General features: G+C 44.7%; 7 protein-coding genes across 7 annotated transcripts; 4 read left to right on the top strand and 3 right to left on the bottom strand.

The window, feature by feature from the left end:
* Positions 1 to 553: 553 nt before the first annotated feature.
* On the bottom strand, positions 554 to 4,113 carry V865_007968 (uncharacterized protein; the record flags this gene model as incomplete). Its single annotated transcript, XM_066231710.1, has 11 exons — positions 554 to 1,144; positions 1,212 to 1,353; positions 1,421 to 1,664; positions 1,745 to 1,810; positions 1,863 to 1,888; positions 1,942 to 2,048; positions 2,122 to 2,223; positions 2,289 to 2,330; positions 2,412 to 2,618; positions 2,698 to 3,323; positions 3,381 to 4,113. The coding sequence occupies 11 exons, from the start codon at positions 4,111 to 4,113 to the stop codon at positions 554 to 556; spliced, it is 2,886 nt and encodes a 961-aa protein (XP_066087807.1).
* A 568-nt stretch (positions 4,114 to 4,681) lies between these two features.
* On the top strand, positions 4,682 to 7,533 carry V865_007967 (uncharacterized protein; the record flags this gene model as incomplete). Its single annotated transcript, XM_066231709.1, has 6 exons — positions 4,682 to 5,238; positions 5,310 to 5,799; positions 5,866 to 6,738; positions 6,812 to 7,239; positions 7,308 to 7,385; positions 7,464 to 7,533. 6 exons carry the CDS (start codon positions 4,682 to 4,684, stop codon positions 7,531 to 7,533), a joined length of 2,496 nt encoding a protein of 831 aa, XP_066087806.1.
* A 575-nt stretch (positions 7,534 to 8,108) lies between these two features.
* V865_007966 (uncharacterized protein) lies at positions 8,109 to 9,203 on the top strand (the record flags this gene model as incomplete). Its single annotated transcript, XM_066231708.1, has 4 exons — positions 8,109 to 8,484; positions 8,561 to 8,588; positions 8,636 to 8,840; positions 8,922 to 9,203. 4 exons carry the CDS (start codon positions 8,109 to 8,111, stop codon positions 9,201 to 9,203), a joined length of 891 nt encoding a protein of 296 aa, XP_066087805.1.
* A 1,100-nt stretch (positions 9,204 to 10,303) lies between these two features.
* On the bottom strand, positions 10,304 to 12,800 carry V865_007965 (uncharacterized protein; the record flags this gene model as incomplete). The annotated part of the gene is made up of 6 exons (XM_066231707.1): positions 10,304 to 11,712; positions 11,776 to 11,851; positions 11,919 to 12,041; positions 12,092 to 12,113; positions 12,192 to 12,197; positions 12,274 to 12,800. The coding sequence occupies 6 exons, from the start codon at positions 12,798 to 12,800 to the stop codon at positions 10,304 to 10,306; spliced, it is 2,163 nt and encodes a 720-aa protein (XP_066087804.1).
* Positions 12,801 to 15,945: 3,145 nt separating this feature from the next.
* On the top strand, positions 15,946 to 18,916 carry V865_007964 (uncharacterized protein; the record flags this gene model as incomplete). Its single annotated transcript, XM_066231706.1, has 11 exons — positions 15,946 to 15,948; positions 16,034 to 16,288; positions 16,364 to 16,531; positions 16,605 to 16,780; positions 16,869 to 17,112; positions 17,190 to 17,391; positions 17,453 to 17,598; positions 17,651 to 17,734; positions 17,809 to 18,239; positions 18,329 to 18,457; positions 18,544 to 18,916. 11 exons carry the CDS (start codon positions 15,946 to 15,948, stop codon positions 18,914 to 18,916), a joined length of 2,211 nt encoding a protein of 736 aa, XP_066087803.1.
* A 194-nt stretch (positions 18,917 to 19,110) lies between these two features.
* On the bottom strand, positions 19,111 to 24,399 carry V865_007963 (uncharacterized protein; the record flags this gene model as incomplete). The annotated part of the gene is made up of 17 exons (XM_066231705.1): positions 19,111 to 19,234; positions 19,319 to 19,455; positions 19,532 to 19,687; positions 19,768 to 20,010; positions 20,083 to 20,282; positions 20,349 to 20,424; positions 20,497 to 20,614; positions 20,677 to 20,819; positions 20,876 to 21,458; positions 21,514 to 21,574; positions 21,620 to 21,634; positions 21,695 to 22,098; positions 22,160 to 22,176; positions 22,231 to 23,493; positions 23,546 to 23,890; positions 23,953 to 24,126; positions 24,187 to 24,399. The coding sequence occupies 17 exons, from the start codon at positions 24,397 to 24,399 to the stop codon at positions 19,111 to 19,113; spliced, it is 4,272 nt and encodes a 1,423-aa protein (XP_066087802.1).
* A 1,197-nt stretch (positions 24,400 to 25,596) lies between these two features.
* Positions 25,597 to 25,800, top strand: V865_007962 (uncharacterized protein; the record flags this gene model as incomplete). The annotated part of the gene is made up of 1 exon (XM_066231704.1): positions 25,597 to 25,800. One exon carries the CDS (start codon positions 25,597 to 25,599, stop codon positions 25,798 to 25,800), a length of 204 nt encoding a protein of 67 aa, XP_066087801.1.
* Positions 25,801 to 26,323: the final 523 nt, after the last annotated feature.

The raw sequence follows: 26,323 nt of genomic DNA, 5'->3' as shown, positions 1-26,323 counted from the left end.
GTTCAGTGTCAGTGATATCATTCGTATGTCCGGCTAGATCTTAGTGTTTCAGTCTACTTTGTCTCTGCTGTCCGGGCATGCGTTCCGCTTCTTACAACTCCCTTCTGGTGTTGCAGCTCCAATGGGACTTGGGATAACCATACTTTGTGTAATATTGAGGCCAGTCATGCTTGACGAGCTTTCAGCTTCATAGCTTGAGAGCACAGAATTTTTACTGTGACGTGAAGACTGTGGCCTCCTTATGAGCTCGTCTTCCTATGATTGACTATCTTCTAGCTCCTCTGTCTGGACATTCATAGCTGTTCTGGTCGCAATGACAGGATACGCCATGGTCCGTCATGTTCATGTTCGTAAAATATTCCACGTGGTTCGCTGACGATACTCGACCACACCAGGAGTATATTGTGCAACTAGCGCACTAGCCATGTCAAGGGATAGTAGAAGACAAATTGCATTGCATCGTTGTATGATCGCCAGTCAAATCCTCGACTACACTGGTCATGGTCTATCATTGCTGTACATTTCGTCCAATTTCTTTCTCTATTTGTTCCATCTAGCTGAACGTAATTTCCCAATCTCCCACCACGCCTACACCAGGATTCTTGATTTTTAACAAACTGCTTTCCCCTTCTTTCTTCCCATTGGAAGCCACTCCATTCTCATACACCCAATCTACCTCCTGTCCTCCGACCTTGATTGATTTTGGTTTATTGGCCAATCCAAGTATAGTGATACTTTCAATGTTGACGTGAGAGACAGCTTGGGCCCAATTATTGTTTTCTGCATCATACGATACTACCCCTTTCTCTTCTGATGATGGTGCAGTATTGGTCTTAGAAGTTGATGTCAAGGATTTACCGTCGAAATGGAATCTCCTCCAGATGTATTCTCCTTGTTCGTATCCATATGACACTCCATCATCTAAGTACAATTGACCTGAAGCTTTACCTTCTTTCGATAAGGCAATGGTCAATGTGAATGGGTCTTGCCACATCAATGGCGATGATCTTCTGACTCTCTGTCTGGAAGGTACAATCGATCCACCTTGAATGAGGAGTGGGAAGGTGGACAAGGGCGTGGATAGGGTGAGAGTCTGGTGGGCATGCGCAGGATAAAGATGGTGAGTGAAGTAGTTGTAGTATGGCTACGAAATAACATATCATGTGGTCAGTACCGCTCATACGAGCGAAAATCGATGTATTGTCACTTACCTGAGCGTCAGATATGTATACTTGACTTGTCTCCGCACCTTCTTGCACAACAGGCTTGAAGAGTAATCCGGAATCACCAATGTAGTATTGATCATCGATGGCAAATCCTTGCTCATCTTCAGGGAAGACAGCATATTGAGGTCTAATCAATGATCGTCCAATTAGCACTTGTCTCAGCAGTTTTCAATTAGACAATTTCAAAGACACACCTCATGATAGGGACACCGGTCAGACTAGAATCGTGGAAAGCATTGTACCACACAGGCAATAGTTGGTATCTCAATCGGATAATATCTCTGAGATATCCCCTGATAGGTTCATCGAATAGATACGGTTCACGTCGTTTGGTATCGATATGCGCATGAGCTCGGAAGAATGGCATAAACGCCCCGGCTTGGTACCATCTTACAAGAAGCTCGGGTGTGGGATTGCCAAAGAATCCACCGACGTCGGCTACAGAGATAGTGAACAACGTTAAGGTAGTTCGTCAAAGCGCTTGAATCGGAGATGAGGACGTGATCAAGCAAACTCACCTCCGCTGAAAACCATCCCTGCAATGTTGTTGGAGAGCAACATGGCAGTCTCACCAGCCAGGTGTTCTACATGAATGTTAGCTGAGCTGACACGCGATCACAGTAGAGAAGAGCTTACCCCAGTCTCCAAGATTATCACCAGTCCTACGAGTGGATGTCAGCTGTTGTTAATAGTCAACTCATGCAACTCAGCTCACCATATAGCGCCATATCTATGCGAGCCAGCGAAGAAAGATCGAGAAAGTACGAAAGGTCGTTTCGCCGGTGTTTCTCTTGCAATCAACGCATGGGCAGTTTGATTGTGCTTCATGCATCAAATCAGTCACGGTACTCGTCTCGATTGCCCAAGTGGATGAGAGTTGAAACGTGATACTCACGAACATCATACCATTGATATTATGTACATCTCGATGTTCCCATCCTCCAGCATGGATATTATCTCTTGGCATACTGATCTCCGGACCGTCAAATACGGATGGCTATATCCATGTCGATATAACATCAGCTATGATGCCCGAAATTCACGATCCGTTGTTCAACTGACCTCATTCATATCATTCCAGATGAAAAGCGCGTTCGTCGAATCCTAAATTCGAGTGAAATACAAATTTCCTTTGATCAGCTTCCAAGTCCCGATGAGTTCCAGTCAAGTTGAGAGTAAACTGACCTTCCACGTTCTGAAATCGAACATTTTCGTCCACCAAGTCCAAGATTTCTCATTAAAGAAATCTACCCAAACACTACTTCCAGTCCAACACCAACCTTCAAAATTATTGCCATCCGCTTTCTTAATCAGCACATCTAAATCTTTGGCATCGGAATATATTCTGAACGAATCGGTTTTCTTGATGTGGGGATCAATGATAGCTACCATCTATTGTAGAAAACGGCAAAAACCAATCGGTTCAGCTTATTTCCACGATATGTGACAGGGATGGAGGGATGGAACGTACCTTTCGACCTTTACTTGCGACTGCATCAATCATCTTAACGGGATCAGGGAAGAATCTATTATTCCAATCGAAATATCTATGTTCTTCTGCATATTCAATATCCAACCAAGTTACGTCCAGGGGAATATCAGCTTCGTCAAACTTCCTATCAACCTGCAAAACGTCATCTTCGTCATTGTAATTCCATCGACATTGATGATACGCTGTAGACCATTGAGGGGGTAAGGATGTAGGTCCAGTGAGTACAGCATATTGTTCAAAGAGCTGTTGAGGTTTTGGTCCAGGTAATAAGAGGACATCTAAAATACCAGATTCTGATACCCAGTGAGTCCTCACGGCATCGCTGTCATGTCGGACATCTACGAATGTATCGGATGCGACCAGATTCAGTACACCGACGGAATGGTCGGAGGCATGAGCATGAAGTAGGGGAATAGCTCCGTAAAGGGACATCGGCGAATCTGCCAAGTATTCGAAAATATCGACATTGTAAAGGCGATAAGGATCAGAGTAATGTGCGTTTGGGCCTGAGGTGTCAGGAAGAGATAGGGGCGAGGCATGTTCAGGAAGACCATAGACATGCTTGACACCGGGGAAAGTAAGATCAAGAGAAAATCCTTCAGGACCTATATATGTCGTCCATGATCATCAGTACTTGCCATCTTGCAAAAAGAGAAACTCACCCTTGGGTTTACTATCCTTCCATTTCTTCCAAGTCTCCTCAAACGCATCTATATCACTCTCCTCAAACCAACTTCTATCCTGTTCATCACCTTTCAGAACCACTTGTTCAGATTCACTTAGGATTTCTTCGGTCTTCTCGACATCCTTGATCCTGAAATGTTCCATGTGGAATAACGATCTCTCGTTAAATACTATTTCCGGTTTTCCATTTCTCAACTGGGTGATCTTCAGTGGTGAATGTTGGATCTCCAAGGAAAGTTTCGAACTCGAAGGTCCGTATGAGATAACACTTTTTCCAGAAGTAGTTTTAACAGTAGCTGACGAAGACAGAGGGGGGTTTGTATCGAGTAATGCCCAGCGAGCAGTTTCGTTATATCTTTTAAAAGGGGTTGTAGAACCAATTTCATCTATTCTAAGTCTTATTATACCATCACCTTCAGCCAGGACATCCGCACGAAGTTCGAATTTGATTTCGGGGTACAAAGAGGATCTCAATGGCCATTTCCAAGCTCCATCTTGGATAGCTTGAGGGGACGATAACGAATAGGGTGAAGTGAAGGTATCGCTCGGTGCTGATTCCTGCTTATTGGCGATGGATCGTAATCTCCTACAGAAGGAAGATTGGGAACATTTCTTGAAATCCTCTTCTTTGACTCCCATTGTGATTGGTAGTAAGACGAGCGATAGGACCACCAGCAGAGAAAGCGGGGAAAGGGAAAGGGAAGACCTCATCTTGGCAGATGGGGCGAAGACCGTCTGATCTTGCTTGACTGGGAACGAGATAAGGTTTGGATTTTTCAAGAGATTAATGAAGGTGATAGGATGGCGACCAAGTTGTTGTGATGAGGCTACGCCCTGCGATGAGCTCCCGTCGATGTTGCCTATATCAAGGAAGATGAAAGAGACAAAGCTAACTTGTTGAAGCTGCAGTGCTTGCTACTTGAGCAGTGACCGAGGACATCATCCCATTCCACGCGTCAGCAGATGTGGGGTAAGACGTGGGGGAGCTAAAGATCCCAAGCAACGTGGTTTTAGTTCCGCTGTTCTACCATGTGGCAAATTGAAATTGCCACTCACTCTCATCCTGCGACCGATTCTGGCCGAAACATCGAGTGGGTGCCGCGTAATTCATTTATTTCATTTTGTTCGATTTCTTGAACATCTCATCCATCTCCCGATCTTTCATCTTCTGTTTCCATTCATCTTGATCAAGAATATTGCATAGATAAGCCAAAGGATCTAGACGATCTCTTCATCTTCTCTTTCGCATCCGACCGACTCATTCATATCACCCATCATCATGTCAATACGAGCGATCTCCCTTCGTCGTTTACCTCGACAACCATCTTCCTCAATCCTCCGACCATTATTATCCCGATCTTACGCCACCCCTCAATCGCCTAAACCCTCTCGGAATCCACCACCGCCTGCTGGTCTGGAAGGCTTGTTCGGTGGTAAAGGCGGTACGACCGTTGCTCCCAAACCACCAGGATCGGAACCTCCTTCTGGACCCTCAGGACCTAAGAAACCTGATGTCGGCTTACCAGGTTTAGGAGGGGAAGAACAGCAACGACCTGAAGATCAGAGAGAACCACCCAAGGATGATGAACCGAAGAGGCAGAAGCTGAGTGAACAGCTGGGTGGCAAAGCTGGTAAGAAGGTCGGGCTGGGTGGGAATGGTGGATCGGGCGGATCGGGTGGAAGTGGTGGACCGAGTGGTGGACCTAATGGAATGCCAGGTGGATTTGGCGGTATGACACCCAACCAGCTGCTTCTTGCTGCTTTGTCGACCTATGCTCTTTGGAGTATCACTCAACCTGATGATGTGAGGACCAAGGAAATCACATGGCAGGAATTGTAAGTCTTCACTTCCTTGATCGGCCGATCTAATGGAATGCAAATCGCTAATCATGATCGATCTGTTGTAGCCGTAACTCTCTCCTTGCCAGAGGTTTGGTATCTTCCCTCGAAGTAGTCAACAGAAGCAAGGTTAGAGTGCACTTGCACAGTCCCTTGAACTCCTCGTCATCACCTCAACCAAATGCTACTGGATCTTCCAATCTCCCTTCACCCGATCACGGCCCAGCTCCTTACACATTCACCATCGGTTCTCTAGAAGGATTCGAGTCTCTCCTTATCTCTACCCAGGACGAACTTGGTATCCCCGCCGCAGAGAGGATACCAGTATCGTACAGAGAAGAGATATCGACCTTCCAAACCATCATGCACTTTGCTCCTACCCTTCTTATCGCTGGTCTTTTGCTCTGGATGGCTAGACGAGGTGGATCAGCTATGAGTGGTGGTGGCCCAGGTGGCGGGATTTTCGGTGTAGGAAAGAGTAGAGCGAAGATGTTTAACAAAGACGAACAGGTCAACGTCAGGTTCAAGGATGTAGCTGGTATGGACGAAGCTAAGGAGGTGAGTTGACCTAGACCTAACATAGCGATCTAGTTTCAATTGACAATTTCGATTTTGCAACAATAGGAAATTATGGAATTCGTCAAATTCCTTAAAGAACCCGCTAAATACGAGAAACTCGGTGCCAAGATTCCTCGAGGAGCTATCCTCTCTGGTCCTCCTGGTACTGGTAAAACCCTCTTAGCTAAAGCCACCGCTGGTGAAGCCGGTGTGCCCTTCTTGTCAGTATCCGGTTCCGAATTTGTGGAGATGTTTGTCGGTGTCGGTCCATCTAGAGTCAGAGACTTATTCGCCAATGCCAAGAAGAATGCTCCTTGTATCATCTTCGTCGATGAGATCGATGCGATTGGTAAATCTCGTGGAAAGGGTGGATCTTTCGGTGGAAATGACGAAAGAGAATCAACTTTGAATCAGTTATTAGTTGAAATGGACGGTTTCGGTACCAATGAACATGTCGTAGTATTGGCCGGCACCAACAGACCCGACGTATTAGATAACGCCTTGATGCGACCTGGAAGATTCGATAGACACATTGCGATTGATCGACCCGATATCGGAGGTAGAAAACAGATCTTTGCTGTTCACCTTGCTCCCCTTACTCTCTCGACGGAACTCAAGGCCGAAACTATCGCTGAGAAACTGGCGCTGCTCACTCCTGGATTCTCTGGAGCGGACATTGCGAATGTATGTAACGAAGCTGCTCTGCGAGCTGCTAGGCGAGGTGGGGAATCTGTGACGGAAGAAGATTTCGATGGTGCGATTGAAAGAGTTATCGCTGGTTTAGAAAGGAAATCGAGAGTGTTAGGTAAAGATGAGAAGAAGACTGTCGCGTATCACGAAGCTGGACATGCTGTCTGTGGTTGGTATCTGGAACATGCCGATCCATTGTTGAAGGTTTCGATCATTCCTAGAGGTGTTGGTGCATTAGGATATGCTCAGGTAAGTCTATCTCGCTATGTGGTATCCGCTTTGCAGGCACTTGATGCTGATGTGCTCTTGATATCTTACATAGTATTTACCAAAAGAACGATTCTTGTTCTCCACTCAACAGCTACTCGATCGAATGTGTATGACACTCGGTGGAAGAGTATCAGAAGAGATCTTCTTTGGACGAATTACGACCGGTGCTCAAGATGATTTACAGAAAATCACCAAGATGGCCTTTGAGGTCTGTGCCAATTACGGTATGAACCCTGAGATCGGACCTATATCCTATGGTGGAAGGGATCAACAATCTGAAGGATTCCAAAAACCTTTCTCCGAAGCTACTGCCGAAGCGTTAGACAGGGCAGTCAAGAAGATGGTTGTTGATGCTCACACCCGCACGACTGAGCTTTTGACGAAACACAAGGAAGATGTTGAGAAGGTCGCGAAGTTGTTGTTGGAGAAAGAGGTGATAACACGAGAGGATATGAGGTTGACCTTGGGTCCTAGACCATTGTGAGTTTTCCTTATCGTCAACCCATGTGCACAGAATGACTGCTGAATTACGTTTTTGTTGTTTTTAGTGAGAACAAGGATGAAATGGATGAATACATTGAAGCTCAGTTGGATAAACATCACAAGGAGAAGACGGAGAAGGAACAGTGAGTCTTTTGACTATTTCGTATTGGGACCGACCGTATCATAGGTTACCATCAGCTGATACTCTGTTCCTGTCATAGAGCCGAACACACTGATGGGCCTACTCCACAATTAGCTTACAAGCCTATCGATATCAATAAAGTCGACTAATTTGTCTCTCTACTTTACCATAATCCCTCAATCCTCTTGATCTTAATTTTCTAGCACTCTCAATCGATCATTCTCGTTTTCATGCACACTACAAGCAAAATGTATAAGTAGCAGTCTTCTCTTCTCAGTAAAGGATATTCAAACGGGTCTTATAGTCATGGGTGGCTTGAATATCTGATCGTCTAGATTCCATACACCAAAAAAATGCATGACGATATCATAGAGTTGGGCTGCAACGACCGCCGCATGCGATTCTTATTCAGATCATACTTGATACTTTACATACTGTAGCATGAATGATCGCAGCATCTCATGTCAGGTATAAGAATACAAGAACACAAGAACACAAGAATCGGATCCCTGTCCCGCCTGTGTGTATCATCCGTGTATGTGTTTCATGTTGACTCTTCTACTGTTATATATATACACATCGACACCTCATCACATCACATTTCATCAACGACATGCATATGAAATATAAGCAAAGAACACGTATCGTCAGATACCTTTCTTCCTGATCCTCGTGTATTCATGTCGTCGTCTTTCCTGTACATAACTAACAGATTCAGACTGACATGTTCACCCTCAAATCACTCTCTCCATCTCGTGCATCTCTGTCTATCCCCTCACCAGGCGGACGGTCCAATCCGTCCACACCAAATAGATCCAATCCCGCTTCACCGTCCACATCACCCATTGGGAGATCACCATCTTCCGAATCAGGATACTTCCCTACTGTGACAACTCCAGCTGGACGAATCACCAAATCCAGACCGATAGGGAAAGAAGAAGCGTTCAAGACTGTCAAGAACCTCGAGGATGTGCTGAATGCATGGAACGAATACAGGTTAGCAATTGCGAATGTTGGTAAAGCAGGTAGGAAATTAGCTGGGGCATTGAAAGATCTTGCTTCAGGCGGTGGTGGTGGTGGGGAAAAGATCGATCTAGCTTGTGAGTAACGTATCAACCCATTATCAATTGTACGAAGTTGATGTCTCACTATATATATACTATACAATATTCACAGCCCAGACGATACGACCGACAGCAAATATGTTAGATAATTTATCAGACCTGATTCATCCACTCCGGTATCACCCAGCTCCAAACCCAGCATAAGCACCAGTACGACCTCGTCCACATCGACTATACCCGATGCTCCACAGGGTAGAAGGCCAATCCCATCTGGGTTGGTAGTCACGCCTAATGACTCTGAATCGCCTAAAGGACCTAGGAATAGAGATAGGACGAGGGAAGCGGAAAGACCTATATCGAGGTATGAGGATGCACGACCCGTTGCGGCAGCTGTGGGTATATTTTTCTGCATAATAAAAGGCTCATCGTGGGTAGATAGACTGACTGAATGGAGTCGATAATATATACTGTAGAATTCACCCGAGCGAGCCAGACCGGCACCGATCCCCATTCAAGGCTATAATTCGAGAAGATCAGTATCGAACATGGTCAATGAACTTCAATCCAGACAGCCTGATGAGGGGTACTACAAGCAGCCTTTACCCCATTTATACCAACCACAACATCAGGTTTCGAATCGGTCTTTCTCTTCGTATTATACTGATCCGAGGGAAAGGTCGTTCCAGCATCATCAGAATCATCAGACGTTCATAAGAGGTTGTGAATTGTGTGAGATGGACTATGAGAGGATGTAAGTGTCTTTTGAAGAGTCTCCCTTCCCCTTGTCTCCTTAGCCTGTCACCTTTGTTCCCCCGTGCCTTGCTTTCTTTTCACCCTTCTTTACATTTACGTTACCCTTCTTGACCCTCCGTTTCATATTGTTTCTGCCCAACTTCATTATCTTTCGCGTTTATTCCACTGTCGTTACATATCCTTTCCTCCACTTCCCCCCTGCTTAACCCTTCTTCCCTTCTTCCGGGTTTCTCTTCATGATCCCATTCCCAAAATCAAAACCCACTATATCACAACATATCATTCATAACCGAGATCTCTGACAAATGATTGCAAACTAAATTTACAGGTTGAAATCCCATCATGGGGAACCTCCAAGGAACAACCGCAGAGTCACCATGCCACCTTTGTTCACTTCTTCCTCTTCTACTTCCTCTTCCTAGCAGCGACCAACATATCATAATCAAGAGTCCCATCACATACACAATATACCAATGGATCGAACGATAAATACAAGTTACGAATATGATGATTTATTCTCAAGCCACCAAAACATCAGTAGTAATAGCAATAGCAATAGCAACAGAGATGGGAGGGAAGAGATGGTAGCTCCTAAACCTAGGAAACCTGTTTCATTTTCTGATGATCAATATATACAGAGGGGAATATGAGAGACCCCATCAAGTCGAAACAGACCGACAATGTAACCTGATACTTAGCTTTCTTTCCATTTCTTTTTATTCTTCAATAACGTCAATACGGTTTCTGTGTTTTTTGATATATGATGAGTGATGAATGTTTTTTCAGCACCATATCCATTCATGTAATCATCGTCGTCGTAAAGTATCGTTAACTTATTGCCTATTTTCCTATAAATGAGAGTCTTCATTATCTAAACAAAGTATTCTACAATATAGTACATATATATATATATGAAGATATATAATCATATCCGAATTGATCTTTTTCTTCCCTTCTTCTCCGCTTTTCTCTTCCATTCTTTCGGCTGTTTTTCTTCTTTCTTTCTCTGTTCACTTCTTACTTGCGTGTCTTCCCTTCTCCATGAATTTTCCCTCATCCCGTACAATACTCCGATTTCCGAATCTGAAAGCCTTGTTTTTGTTCAATTCACAATTTCCTCCCCACCTAATATACCTTCAAAAGGATGTTTATCCTCAAACTTTATACTCGCACTAGGCAACGCTTCATTCTCCTCATCATCATCTCCATGATCTCCATCTCTCCTGTCTATACCATCCAATCTCAGACCTAATGCCGAACTATGAGCTTCCGAACCTCTTCTACTAGCTATAGTCCTATTTCCACCAATAAGAGTCGACGACAATAACGATGATACCTTATTTCGAGGACTAGTACATGCATATGGAGCAGTAGAAGAAGATAGAGTAGCTCTTCTTTCCTGGCGAGTACTCGTCGTGATCTTACCAAACGATGAAGATGGTGTATTGACATGAGCATGGTATGATCTACTTCTTGGTGATGGTGGAAAAGAGAATCCAGGTTGATATACTCCAGGTGAAATAGTCGTAGGTGAATCAGGCGATAAGATGCTCAACGACTGTGACTGATTGATCCCTGTCGGTGGTATTTGAGTTTGAATTTGAGGTAGGGTAAGTGAATGATTCGATCCTGAGCCAGGTTCGAAATCGTTTGGTAACGATTGAGGAGAATTGCCATACTCTGCAGTATAACTATTTTCCCCTGCCTTGTCATCCCACCAAGCGGGATGATGATTATTGGGGTTCATGATGTTCTGACCGTGAGGCGCGTATCCTCCAAGTTGCCTTTGTGGTAGACTAGTTGGACTGATACTTTCTTCTTTCTTCATCCGTTGTTGTTGATGTGGTTGAGGTTCAGGAACATCACCAGTACCAGTACCGGTCAACCATGACGAGGGATTGAAAGGTGAAGAAGGTGAATATAACATTGCAGAGGGAGGTTCACCCTGTACACTTCGAGTTCTCGTATGTTGTTGAGTAATCTTGATATCGATAGGATAAGCAGTCGTATTGGCAGGTGCAGATTGAGGTCCGAAGTCATAGTTCGATCGCTGATCAGTGTGGTTAAAAAGGGTCCATGGCTGGATCTTGAGCATATTGAATGGCCGCTGCTGAGGGTATGGAATTGTCGGACTTTGACCAGCGGCTTCTTCAGGAGTGGAATAATCGAACTCGAACGCGGTGGGGGAATTCTGCTCGTACGCATGATACTCTGGAGGAGGCGCATGGGCGTGGAAAGTACCATGATATCCCAAGGGACCTTGAGGTAGGAATGAGCCTCTCGGATGAGGGAATATGAATGGTTTGTCTTCTTCTACATCGGGAAGAAGATGATGTTGATATGCGTCTGGTGGTGAGTGGTACTCCACACTGTGATCTGAGGACGTAGGTGATAAACCCTCTTCCTGCAGACTCATCCGTCGCTTTTGCGCTTGAGTAGGTCGAGGTGGTACGCGTCGTTTGAAAGAGAGGATTTCAGCTTTCGTGGAGTGTCTCTTCAAGAATGGGTGAGCTGGATATGATCGTTAGCTGAATGTGCTTTTGAGCTTACGGCAATGAATCAAAGCGGACTTACACCATGTACTGGCATCTGGGTCACATATTCCCCTCTCGACATGCCGCAAGCTCAGCTTACGATTGAAACCGTATATCTGAATCGATAGGGAGGGGCAGTCAGTAAAAACTGCGTTTCTCAGACAGTATTGTAGATGAACTCACGTTCAACTGTCGCGAGAAACTAGCAAATCTACTTTGACGATAGACGACCGGCAGTATCTTCTCAGCCAGTTCTTCTGGATTTTCGATGATGATCGCTTCGCCCGTTTCGTCCCATCGCATGATCTATGGTAGAAATCAGCTTGATTGAATCTGAAATACTTGCAGTTGCTTACATGGTGATACTCCGGTTGTTCCCTAAGATCACGACCCCCATCAGCTCGAAGATCTAATGATCGCAAACAGCCAACAAGTCGCTAAGAGGTATTTACTCACAAAATCCTGCAATCAAACAAATCAAATCAGCGATTTGACTTCCTATCGAGTACTGTTGTAAATAGTATGAACTTTCACTCACCCAAAAAGCTTAGTCAAGAAAGTCGGTTGTTTCCCTTCCACCTTTTTCTGACCTTTATTTTTCTTCTGCTTATTCGTCTGAGGTAACGTGATGGGATTGAACCATGGATCATTTTGATCCTTTCCAGTATGTTGCCAGAACCCAGCTTGAAGATGAATAGGGTTGGTGAAGTATCTATTGCTGGGCTGTTGTGGTTGTTGTTGGGGAAGTATAGTTTCAGAAGGTAACAAAGGTGGTCTACCGGGATGAGGAAATTCTCTAGGATGATTCGATAATGAGGATTGCAATCCCACATCGGTAGGTGATACACTATCACTTTGCTGGTTATTCTCGAACCTCTCTTCCAGTGGTGAAGTATCGGGCGATACGTAGGCTCTCGATTGGGATAGTGGTAAAGGGGGTTTCATCTCCCACCTATGGGAGGTTGATCGATTCATGAAGAAGGGTGGTATACCCGAGGTATTGGCAAGACCAGCAAAATCAGGTTCGCGTGGACCGGGAGGTACGCAGGCTGAAGGTGAGGACATGTTCTGGGCTGACTAAGGTAGATCAGTCATTACAAAGTCAGTATATCAGGAGCATGAAGAGAACAAAAGGAGTACGGTGAGGCGTAGAATGAAGAAGTGATCACTCACTTTAGAAGTAGAAGAATAATTATATCGTTCGTATCAGTAGATGTGAAAAACAAGATGACAATCCGCTAAGCACAATAGGTAGTATGGAAGTATAGTATCAGCTCTGAGTTCAGGATTCGAATAAAGGCATTCCTTGAAAGAAGAATGATCCAAGAAGGTAATGTATAAAACAATAACGGATAGAAGTAAGAATTACATATATAACATTTCGAGAAGAAGTGGGATCGATGGGTATTTGTGAAGGTTAGACCTGGAAGATATCCCTTCTTTCCGTTGATATCGAGATGTCAAGCAAAGTAGGATAAAGGAAGTTGCAGAGGATAATGGAAGAAAAGTGGTAGAGACGATGATGATGTACTTACGTTATGTTGAGTATGAAATACTGTAGTGAAAGGGGGGTTACCCGACCACGTCGGGTGAGATTGGCCCCCCTCCTAAACCAGATACCAGATAACCAGTTGGACAGTATGACTGGAATGAAGCGAAGGGAATGTTTGACCGTATTTCCACCAAGAACGATGTGATGGAGGTGATGTAGCGGTTATGTGTCTTGGATGACCATAAGGGATAAACGGGGTAAAGCAAAAAAGAGCACAAAAGGGATAAAGGAGGTATCTGTCAGTCGTCGTAATTAGGATAAAGGAGGTGAGGTGGGTCTCGATTTGAGTGATGTAATGATGTGAGGGGGTGGCCAATCTTTAGGTTATTTGTGACGTTGTCAGTCGAAAGTAACGACAGATAGGCTATAATGTATCGTCGATCGATGATGATACGTCAAATACAAAGAGATAATTGATAAGGATGTACTGAAAAAGATTTGAGAGCTGATGCTCGAGGGGAAAAGGAAAAAAAGGTGAAAGTTTTCTGAAAAGTCGAGGCTGATATATGTATCTGTATTTGTGTTTGTATGGCTTACAAGAGAGGTAAGTACAGTAAGGTGAAAGTTGATTGTACTCCTTTTTCCGAAATCGATTTTGATGGATGATGGCCGCTCGTGTGTGTGTGTGTATGTATACAAGTTAGACCTTAACCGCCTCAGTCGTCATTCAATCTCAATCTCAATCTCATACTTTTGATGTTGTATTCCGAGTGACATGACTCTATGGACGACTCATCTTGTGGTGTCAGTGTTACTCCAAAAGTAAACTGATCGGCGTGTATTTGTATTCACTCTTTCTCTTTTCATTGCCTCCATCAATACCCTAACTACCCTCCTTTCGCTTACTTGGATTCTGATCGCCCTGACTTGATCTTGAATTCGTTTGTGTTATAGCCCGATGAGGTAATTAGAACAGGATGACACAGTGAAAGTAGATGATCGCTTTATTGTACTCGCCGTAACTGACCTCGAGGGCGTAACGTTGTGGGCGTTGGAACATATATAGATCGACCTCAGCTCCAAATCCTATATGACCGGAGTAGTGATCCAAGGGGTTCTTTGATATTTTGACAATTCGAGGGATATAAGATAGCGTTCAATAAGCATAAAGCATGATGATATAATGTGTTTGACCATTTATAGGAGAGTGGAGATATTCCGAACGTTTATCTTTTCCTTCTACCAGAAATTTGGTATTGGAATTGATAGTTGGTGACTGTGCACGATTTATTTGGTATGGTTTGGTTTATTTCCCCACTCACGTACACTAAGAAAAACCTCCGAGTAAAGCTATATTCGTAGTGAACCTTATGGCACCATCTCATCCGAGACATACCGTAGATGCATCACCACATCACATCATCAGGATTAGACCAAGCCACTGCCGCCGGCTGGAGCTTTCATCCATATAAGCCAAGTAGCCCTTGTTTCACTCCGAAGTCCATGGATTACAAGGGGGTTCAGGTAGACGGAAAATATGTACCTGATTAGCCTCGAGGTCAATTGACATACGAGTCTAACGGAGAGGGGCGTCTCTTCGATCAGACAGAAAAATTGGATATGGGAGTATCGTAATTTGCGATCGATCAATTTGGTATTATCTGATATTCCATAATACAGTATTTGGTTTTTCGCTTATATCGATTTGGTTCAAGTGTGGTCGAGGCCAAAAGCCAAGGTAATTCGGCTAAATGATGTTCAGTAATTGAGTTTCGTTGGTGTGTCATCAGATAAGATTCATACCATCAGTACAAGGACAGTGCAAGATCGAGGGGTTGTAGAGCATGAATCGATATGTTGACGTGATGGATTGAACGGAACATGGGTCTTGTGATGAATTCACCGGATCTTGACAAGATCTGAGACACCGATTGGGTCCTGAACAGCCCTTACGGTCCGATCGAGGAGACATTGAATGAACGTGCGTTGGATCATCCTAGATACACATGTTGTATTGAATGTAGGTTGAAGACGTAAGCAGACGATGCTCATCATACCTCATTCGGGCTAACGGTGGAATGCAGAGATGTAGCATACGATTCCAAGTGTACAGTAGAGATGTCGATCATTGTATGTGCAGAATCGAGAGTGATATTTAATGACGAGTGATGATCATGCAACGTGTTGGGGTGAGGGCGTAGATGAAGTCAAAGGAGGGCTTTCGTACTCGTACTCGTATGTTGATGTCGTAAGAATAAGATAAAACCGTAGAAAGCCGATACAAGGTAAAAAGGGTCGACCGTGATGCTACCGCTCGTCAATATGATCAGTATTGCGATGACGGTTGTGAAGGACGGGTGATGGATGATGGATGATGGATGATGTTAAAACAACGAGGTAAAGTGAGACGAGAGTGGAGGAAGGTGGGGGTGAAGTATAAATGGGAGGGATTAATACAGGATCGCTCTTTCAGCCATCCTATTCCTGTCGCGTCGCGAAAAAGTAGATTGGGATAGGGTAAAGACGCGTTGATGCTCATGTTCTCGTCTTTTGATCATCTTATCTCCATCTTCAACTTTCCATTCCAATTTACATCGATCTGTGAACCACTGTATCCACACCTGCCACCCATCTCTGCTTCACTATCGACTCATCTGGAAGAATCATATCATACTCTTGGTGTCAAGTCCACCTGCAAGCGGAAATCTCTCTCTCACAATGGTACGTCCAACCATCTTCCCTCTTCCATCTCATCGATCACCTTGTGATCCACCATCGTGCGCGGACTGACATCTAACTCTTACAGGAACAAGGCAGAGTATGGACCGTCGGTGTCCTCCAAGGAGAAGCCCAACAGAACAGTCATTCAGAGATCGAAAAGCTATTCTTCGATTTCCTCAGTGGGTTCAGGATCAATGGGCAATTCACCTACAGAGATGCCTTGCGTTCCGCTCTGCTATTACACCATCATACGCTCGAGGTCGATTTGAACGATATGATAGCGTGGAATAATGAGCTGGCGCAGAAGATCCAGCATAATCCAGGTGAAATGATTCCTCTTGTGAGTTTGGACGTCCCTTCCGCTCTTCCTCGGATCGCAAGGGATATCAACTGATTGATAATTATGTATGTATAGTTGGAATCGGCTTTACTGAGATTGGCAAGACAACTCTTACATCCCACTCACGACCAAACTCAGACTCAAGGTCAAGGTCAATCTAGCACTCCTGCTGTCGATTCTATCCCTGATATGCAAGTGACGATTAGAAGTGGGATGAACTTGCTACAGTTCAGAGAGCTAAATGTGGGTGATTCAGCGATTTGTGCCGCCAGGCTTTTGCGAGCCAATGGAGCTGATGAGAGCGTGGTTATAACAGGCGAATACACTGACAACCCTCGTTCGACTCCCTGGTATCGTCATCAATGCCTCGCAACTTTCCTCGAGGGCTACCGAATTGCACTTACAATGTAAAGGGTGTCGGTCGGTGAAGACCGTGAAAGTACCAAGTACTTTGGGTGGTGAGAGAGCTGCATTGCCAAGACGATGTGATGCGTAAGTCATACCATATCCCTCTTTCAGCTCATCCGACTATGTTCATATGTAATCAGAACACGAGCTGATACCCTGGTACGATAATCAGCCCAGCTCCACAAGGTCAGCCTAAAGATTGTCCCCTCGACCCCTATGTCATCCTTCACGATCGATGTAGGTTCGTAGATCAACAATCGATCAAACTCCAAGAAGCACCAGATATGGTTCCAGTCGGTGAATTACCTAGACATATGATGTTGCATGCGGAAAGGTATTTGACAGGTAGAGTCGTACCCGGTTCACGAATTATCGCGACCGGTATATACTCGACTTTCGCCCCTTCATCAAAGAACGTGAGTTTTCACCAGATTATATTTAGCTATGTAAAGTGGCCATAATACTTGTGGAACTAATCAACTTGATTGATTAGGCCAAAACATCTGGCGCACCTGCACTTCGACAACCATATTTGAGAGTATTAGGTATTGAACTTGATACCTCCCTAGCTTCGTCGTCTGGATCAAGAGTGTTCTCCCCAGAGGAGGAAGAAGAGTTCCAGCAATTAGCTAGAAGTGAAGGATTGTATGAGCGTTTCGCCAACAGTGTAGCACCAAGTATTTATGGTAATCTAGGTCAGTTATTGAACCCGGGCGTGCTCCTGGAAGATTAACTGACGGTCTTATCCACATGTAGATATCAAGAAAGCCGTTACTTGTTTATTGATGGGTGGAAGTAAGAAGATTTTACCTGATGGAATGAGGTTGAGAGGAGATATCAACGTTCTATTACTGGGTGATCCTGGTACTGCCAAGTCTCAACTACTGAAGTTTGTGGAGAAGGTGAGCTAGTTCTCACATTTGAATGACATTCAGCTCATGTCGTGTGTTTCAGGTATCTCCCGTATCGGTATACACCTCTGGTAAAGGTTCTTCAGCAGCTGGTCTGACCGCTTCAGTCCAGCGTGATCCCGTATCTGTGAGTGAAAGTCAGCCTGGTCAAACGATCTTCCCAACAATGGTTTCGGCTGATATAATAAATTGCGGTAACAGCGAGAATTCTACCTTGAAGGAGGAGCGATGGTCCTGGCCGACGGAGGAGTGGTCTGTATCGACGAATTCGACAAGATGAGGGATGAAGATCGAGTGGCGATTCACGAAGCGATGGAACAACAAACCATCTCAATTGCCAAAGCGGGTATAACGACCATTCTCAATTCTCGTACTTCCGTATTGGCAGCTGCCAATCCCGTTTTCGGTCGATACGACGATATGAAGTCACCAGGTGAAAATATCGATTTCCAAACTACCATCTTATCGAGATTCGATATGATTTTCATTGTAAAAGATGAGCATAATGAATTGAGGGATAGAACAATAGCGAAACACGTTATGAATATCCATATGAATAGACAGAATGAGAATGAAGCTGTTGGAGAGATTGATATTGAGAAGATGAAGAGATATGTGTCTTACTGTAAATCGTGAGTAAGCTTCATGAACAGTTCGAAACGGACGCTTGAATATGCGGATGCTGATGCTGAACAATCACTTCTGCGTTTATCTGTGATAGTCGATGTGCTCCAAGGTTGAGCAACGAAGCCGCCGAGATGCTTTCATCTCACTTTGTCGGATTGAGAAAAGAGGTAGCTCAGGTGGAAAGGGATAACGATGAGAGAAGTTCTATTCCTATAACAGTTCGGTGAGTAAAGTGATCATCACTTCTGCCTACCACTGCCGTATACACAAAATGTCCAATACTAATCATGTTGTTATTTTATATCCTAGACAACTCGAAGCAATCATTCGAATATCCGAGTCCTTAGCCAAAATAACCTTATCACCACGAGTGTTACCTCATCACGTTGAAGAATCCATTCGACTATTCAAATTCTCCACTATGAATGCGGTATCGATCGGATCGGGTATAGAAGGGTTATCAAGGACAGAATTGAACGATGAGATTGATAAGATTGAGAAAGAACTGAAAAGAAGATTACCGATAGGTTGGACAACATCTTATCAATCGCTCGTTAGGGAGTTTGTAAGTGGTCAAGGATATTCTCAACATGCCTTGGAAAGATGTTTGTATGTCATGGAGAAGAGAGAGACTATAAAGTTTACAGGTATGAAGAAGGTCGTGCAGAGGATTGGCGTATAGACGTTAACTTACAACTGCTCTGTCGTCTATTCGTTTATATGGTTGTTGTTTTTGGTTTAACTTTGAATAATGGTCTGGATTACTTTCATTGTATTACTTGTTATTCATATTTCGTTTTCAGGTTCAATGCATTAAATTGGATTGATATTACCTTCTCTATGTCTAGGATTATGATATATGCGAAAATGGTAGATTTACAAAGACAAGCCATCCCTTTGCAATAACGCCATCATCGCACCTACGACTTCTTCATGACCTGACATATCGACCGCATGGGGAGACTCGATTTGTTCCGATAATTGAGCATCAAGCAAACGTCTGATCGGTTGAAGCGATTCACACGTGGATCAGTATTGTGCATATGTCTGACTTCCGAACTATCATATCGGACAAGGAACTTACCTAAGCTGTGAACACAGTACACCAATCCTTGTTCCAGCTTTCAATTTCACAAACCCATCTTTACCTATCATTATTCCTCCTGCCCAATGATTGATGGTGATACTACCGCCAAACAGCAATAATCCGTATAGAGGGACCTGAATGATGATGAAACGTGAATAAGGTCAGCGAATCTAAAAGATGGGACGATCTCCGAACAGGACAATCGCTCACCTCTGTAGCATCTCGTAAGAATACTTTTGACGTTTCAGCTTTACCGAAATAAGCCAGATAACCAGATTTGAATCCCGACTCGTTGAACAAGACCGAAGTAGGGTGTATGAATACTCGGCCAGATTGATCAAACATCTTGACTTCTTTCGCTTCGTGCTATAAACACCCAATAGAATTTAGCATTACCTTTCTGCTACGATATAATGAAAATGACAATGTGGTAACGGGACACTTACATCTTTCTGTATAGCACCTTGTTGGACTCTCTCAAATTGCGCTTTTGGCATGGCTATCCTTGCTATCCTAGGATATAATCCACCTACGATAACACCTTTGACGAGATTGTCGAATTTTGAATTGACACTGAATTTAGCTACTTCCTTATTCGACGGTGAGATGAAGCCTATTGAAGATAGGGCAGATAAGAAGTCGTTTCGAAGGGAGGTAATATCTCGCAAGGTTGTAGGACTGATAAAGTTCTGTTTATCAAAGGAATCGACCGTCAGCCTTTGTTGTGAAGGTTTAGAAGGTAAGATGAGACGCAGACATACCTGCTCGCAGAACTGCCTGACTGCACCGTGACTTCCGCCCTTCTCCCTTATAGCCATACAAGCATCATAAGCCCTTACATCCGTGAGCAAATCTGATCTGGCCCATGAAAATGATTCTCTGGCTTTCTTGCTCTCGTCACGTTTCTCCATCGGCGAGGTGAAGAGGGGTTTGGATGAAAGCAAAGCAGCAATAGTGAGAACTAACGCGAGCCGATCGATGAATTAGTAACATGTTCTTGCCAGAAATTCTGACCTATGTAACTCACTCGGATCCAGACATTTAAATATAGTTCCCAGCACCAACATCTTGGCAAGACAAAGATCGACGGGTATCATACTCATCTATATCATATGGATCAGCTTGCTAGCTCCTGCATGGGTTGTTTCCTTAGTGATCGGGAGGACAATACCCACATGACGTCCAAGGGCAGTCAACCGACTCTTGTGATCTTCACTTTCGACCGCTCCTAGATTCTGCAGTGTCTGCCAAGCGGCATTGATAGCATCCATTTTTGGCGGATCGATAGCTTTGCTGTATTCCCGCAGCGCAAATCAGCTCATACAGCTAATATCAAAGATTCATGGATGACCAACCTTAAAAACTCCTTGACATCGGTATCTTCATTCATGGCTTTCACCTGTAGGAATAGCGCTTCCAATGGTGTCCTAAGGATCTCAGGTATCGGGAATCGAGGCATGCTGTTATTCTCCGTTCTTCTGGTATACAGCTTATAACACTACACATCCGATTAACGATCACTCCCTGATCATGTCGAATGCATCGAAAACTCACCTGTCCAGGCTGCGTACGACCTGCTCTACCTCTTCTTTGTCTTCCCGATGCCCGACTAGTCCAACATTCCACCAATTTCTGCATCCCATTCTCCGCATCATATTGAGTCTCTTTAACTCTTCCTCCATCCACCACATAGATCACATCGGGAATTGTAACAGATGTTTCAGCTACATTGGTAGCTACGACGATCTTTCTCTTCGGTGCAGTAGGCAAGAAGACTTTCCTCTGTTCAGCTGAAGAAAGGTTCGCATGAAGAGGCATAATGTCAACATGACCGAGGGCGGTGTTCTGCAATTCGTTGATACACTGGCGGATCTCCATTACACCAGGCATAAATACCAATATCGCTCCTGCGGTCGATTCGGCATTGTCCACTATATGTTTGACTATAGCACCGACAAGTCCGTAATCTATCCTATCTGAGCCTGCAAGGATTTCTAGAGCTCGTTGAGAATCGAGATCGAGTTTGAGTTTGGCAAATTCAGCTCGTACAGCCGCTTTCTGTTCTTCGGTCTGACGAGGCCCAAATCGGGATGGTTGAGGCTTGTATTTAATTTCGGATATAACATCTTCAAGATAACTATAATTGCTGGATCAGTCCTAGATAGCCGAATCATATTGAAGGACAGACTCACTGATCAGTAACGGGATGCGTGAATCCGGGTATGGTGAGACTTGGACATCCGCCAAAGTAGTCTGCACTATATCAGCTGAGACTCTTATTTTCGAAACGTAACTCACTGATGAAAATTTGTTCTGAAATTTGGATTTGAAATCAGCTATAAATCAAAGATATCCATGCCACAACTAACATACCATTGATTGTGGCAGACATCAAAATGACCTTGATCGTCTTATTCCTCTCCAGCAAATCCCTCAACAAACAGATCAGTAGATCAGTATCGACACCTCTCTCATGTGCCTCATCTACTACCACATGGCTGACTCCTAACAAGTCAGGATCTCCACTGCCTAATCTCCTCAAAACCACACCAGTAGTGCAGAACAGTACTTTGGTATCCGCCGATGACTTCCGTTCCCCACGGATGGCATATCCGACCGTCTCAGGCAACTTGTCTACATCTTCTAGTCGTTCTTGCGCTACACGGGCTGCTACACCCATCGCAGCCACTCGTCGAGGTTGAGTGACAATGATATTGGCTGATGCGCCTCGACCAGCGTTAATCTCATGATCTAAAATGAACTGTGGAAGCTGGGTACTGTAGGATGAGTAACATCAGCGATGCTTTTGCATACCCTTGCTGTATCCTGTACACGTACCTCTTACCACAACCAGTCTATCATCAGTTCGTCAGCGACGTCCTTTTTGTCGAGCGACAAGAATGACTCACCTCTCCGACGACTACTAACACCCTATTCGAATCAAGAGCATCGGTAATATTATTCCTTTCCTTCCACGCAGGCAACTTCATCCTGTCCGCTAACATAGGTGCATACGACGGATCATCCATCATCCCCTTCTGTTTCTTCCTAACAGTCTCTTCCTCTTCTGCAGTCGGGGTCTTTCGCTTGTAAGACTCTTTATTCTGTTTTTGCTTCCTCTTGACGGGAGCGTCGGATTTTGTGGAGATGACATCTTCGACTTTCGGTACTAGATACTTGGTGACTTCTCCCACATCTGGTGGTGTTTCCAGAACAGACGATAAAGTGCTTTCGAGGTATTCTACCATAATCAAGATCGCACCTCCTGAACCAGCTTCCAACACAGACGTCAGATCGTGTCTTTCCGGATCGCGGAATGCTCGGAGTAGTTGGGCATGGAGGTGTAATCGGATATACGCCGGTAATGTATCCGAGGAGATGAAGAAGGATGGCGGATGAGTCGGATATTGCGGTGAGGGGTAAGGGGAATGTTGATCAAAGAGTATATGTAATTGCATCGAATCTGCTGTGTTTTCTGATTCGATACTGATGGTTGATTCTGTGGGTGATAACTGCAGATATCGTTCTCCTAAAACAGCTTCCAAAGCCATGATTTCCTCTTCTCGAGTGATCCTCCTTTCCTCGTCCGCAGCCTCGTCTCCTGTCCACCCACTTCCATACTCCTCCACGCCCCATCCGTCCTCATCCGTCTCCCATCCACATAAGCGTCGACCTAGCAAATCCAGAACAATTGATTCTCTCTGTTCCTCAGCTAAGATAGTCTCTACAGCTTTTCTGGGGAATCCAGCTTGCTTTACTAGCTTATCTACCAACCATCCTTTCACTAATGCAGTCTTGCCTCCGGAGGTGACTGAAGCTCCAGTGATGAAATCTGCAGAAGAGCTAGATGGACGGTATCTAGGTGGTAAGTCGTCTTCAGGCAAATGTAGTAATAACCATTCTATAGCTGCTTCTAAAGGTGATAAAATACTAAGAGAAAGTACCAAAGGGTCTTTGGTCGACGAGGATGAAGAGTGAAGACGAGCGTTGGCGGCTGATAAGGCGGATAGAGCGGAAGTTATGTGGGTCGATCGGAATCCGAGGTTTGTGAGTTGGGCTTGAAGGAATGGTAGGTCTAGAGCCGGTGTGGACACGCCAGATGGAGCAGTTGAAGCGGTAGCAGTGGCGTCACGACTCGCTTCAAGTACTGCTGATGGGAATTGTTGCATCATCTGGTATATATTACATTAGCTTGACATGGAATCGAATAACCTGACAACTCACCTTCCTTACGGTCGCTTCCACCGTTTCCCTTAGGCTAGAAGCCATCTTCACTTCTGGTGCTCTGTCCCACGCAGTTCCACCACCACCTTGATTGGCCTCCCTGGCCACCGGCGTACCTCTTCCACTTGGTCCCGCACTCCTACCATCCACCTCTGCTTCTCTAGCTGCCTCCTTATTTTTTTTCTTATTCTGACGATCTTCAACCTCTTTCTTAGCCGCGAACGGATCAGGGTCGTATTCCCAGGATCGATGAGGGGGAGCAGCGGCTTTTTCAGCAGTAAGGGTAGACCAGTAAGGTCGTATAGACGGGGGAAGGGTCATAGCCATAGGCAAGTGCGAGCAAAACTGTGTAACAGGAACGAGGAATGTGAGCTGCGAGCTGAATGGTGAGTCTCACTGAAACTCACTCGGAACAGAGCATAAGTCGCTGCATAGTGTCTAGCCATGGCTGATGAGTCTATCTCTAATGGAGTATGAGGTTGCATCCTGACCTCATCCAGATTGTATATATTCTTGCTGACCCTTTTCTTTAGTATCGCAAAACCAGTAAAGGTCTGAGGATCGGATCCTCTATTGGGGCGCTAGTAGTATAATTCGAATTGTCAGGAATACCTCGGGGAGCATGTCACGAGCAGACTCACAGACTCAACGACCGGTCTCTCCCATCCCATCTTCTGACACTTTTCATTCAGAATCGTCAGCGGTGACTTGTATCCTGCAGGGAAGAGTGGTGGTGGTCTAGGTGGACCTTCATCTTTCTTCGGCTCATCCTTTCCTTTCTCCTTAGTTGGCTTGGTCGAGTTTCCTGCATTTCCAGATCGTACGACATTTGCCGGACGTTTCTTCGGAGCCATGACCTAATCGCGGTGGGGCCAGGCTGATAGACTGAATGCAATGCGATGATATAGTAAACTTGCGAAAAGATAGTTGATCTGGGTCAAGGATGAACGTCCTCCACCTGGATCGCCAGGTCGAAAAACAAAAACAGCCAGGTGGCACAGAATCGCTGTGGCGAATTGTCCCAATTGCATTCGCTGCGATCTGTGGATTTCGACTTACCGTTGCCTTGCGGGTCATGAGGGAATAGCAATGGCAATCAAGCAAAGAGGATAGAGAGGCTGTACGATTCCTGAATCATTTCACTGCTAAGCCAAATAAAGTAGACCCTCTCATCAATGTCGGAGGAAGAGGTAGAAGCCAGATCGTATTCGGCCAGCCAGCTCTCCGCTATCTACCTTACCCCAATTACAGATTCCAAGTTTTGAAAAGAACAGAATTTCTCAAAAGCGTCCATCAACCTCAGAAGCATACAGTACTACATCCTTCCATGAGAAACTACACAGTGACCGAGATCCTTTTGCAAAGCACTCCTTTAACAAAAAGGCAAGAACCCGAACCTATTAATGATGAGGCATACACTTCAGTCTATAAAGATCAGCTACAAAATCTGGGATCACCCTATATCATGGATACATACACAGCCCTGTCATTGAAGTTCCATTGCCATGTTTCTAAACTTTCAACGCCACGACATGTACAACCGCGCACGAAACTCTACAGAAGGATATACAGCCGATTCACGAATGCAACTTCCTACAATCCGGCGGATAGTCAAAATCGATCTTGTGAGTTTCCTGCTTGTCACACTGTCTGACATATCACTGAGACTCGTCGTTTTGGGCCCATTTGACACCATGCAGGGGCTACATATGGAGTTCACATGAGGAGTTCCGTCAGTGCTCAGTGCGCAACGAACCAGTTTGTACACTCCTCCTACTCAAGGACAAAGGCAAAATTCAAGATTCAAGGGATTGATGGATGAGTTATTTAACGCGGGTGGACCTCCCATGCAGAGTTATTCCCAAAATGAACAGCTTGATTTTTCGAAAGATCTATCGCACTTCCCTCAACAGCCTCTCTCTCAAAAAACGATTACCGGACAAGATGTCTCGGTCGGGGTATCAGACAGGAAGGGCATGAACAGCGTAGAGTACTATACCTTCCATAATCGGTGTAAAGACCTCTTGCATCATACGACCACGTGCTCCAGGATGATCCCTTCATGGACTCGTGAGGCAATCAAGAACAAGTATGCTGCCGCAATGAACCAAGTGGATGAGTACGATATTGAAGGCGGTGACGAGTTAGTCAAGCAGGCCAAAGACGAGATTAACACCGTACTAGCGGAGTATATGAGGAATAATGGAGAGGTGATCACCGCTCGTACTTACGCTATTCAAGCAGGTCAAGCTTGATGTCGAAGTATCGGACGTGACGATCAGATTGTTCCGACTGATGAAGAACTATGGCAATACGCTGATACCGAAAGAGAACCTTCCTTTCAATAACGTAATCAGGATTGTTTCAGAGTGACTTGCTTGATTGACAGATAAATCACTTCCATCATCTCATGCATATCGTGTTCAGTAGTTGCTACAACAAGCCTTCCGTCAGAACTTACTTTTCTTTTCCTTTGTGGGCATGTAGCTCATCGCAGTGGACCACCCAAGAGCCTTCCAAATCCAGGACAAGAACACTTCCTTCCTAGTCTGTTCTTCTGAGCGCCTCTTGACCCATCTATAGACAACAACAGCAGAGAGTGTTATAACGGGACGATTTATCTCTTCAACATACATGGAATTTGTTTTTCAAGTTAAACCGCATCTATAGCAACAATTTCCTGCAAATCCACCCAAGGCCAAGTAGATTTTGATTCCTACGCGACCGAATAGACATGAGCACTCAGAGTGGCGAATACTCTAAGAAAGTATGCCAAAC

The sequence above is a fragment of the Kwoniella europaea genome, chromosome 3 (assembly GCF_036810445.1).
Source record: "Kwoniella europaea PYCC6329 chromosome 3, complete sequence".
NCBI lineage: Eukaryota > Fungi > Basidiomycota > Tremellomycetes > Tremellales > Cryptococcaceae > Kwoniella > Kwoniella europaea.
The sequence above is the reverse complement of the archived record's forward strand: the minus strand, read 5'-3'. Positions and strand labels throughout refer to the sequence as shown.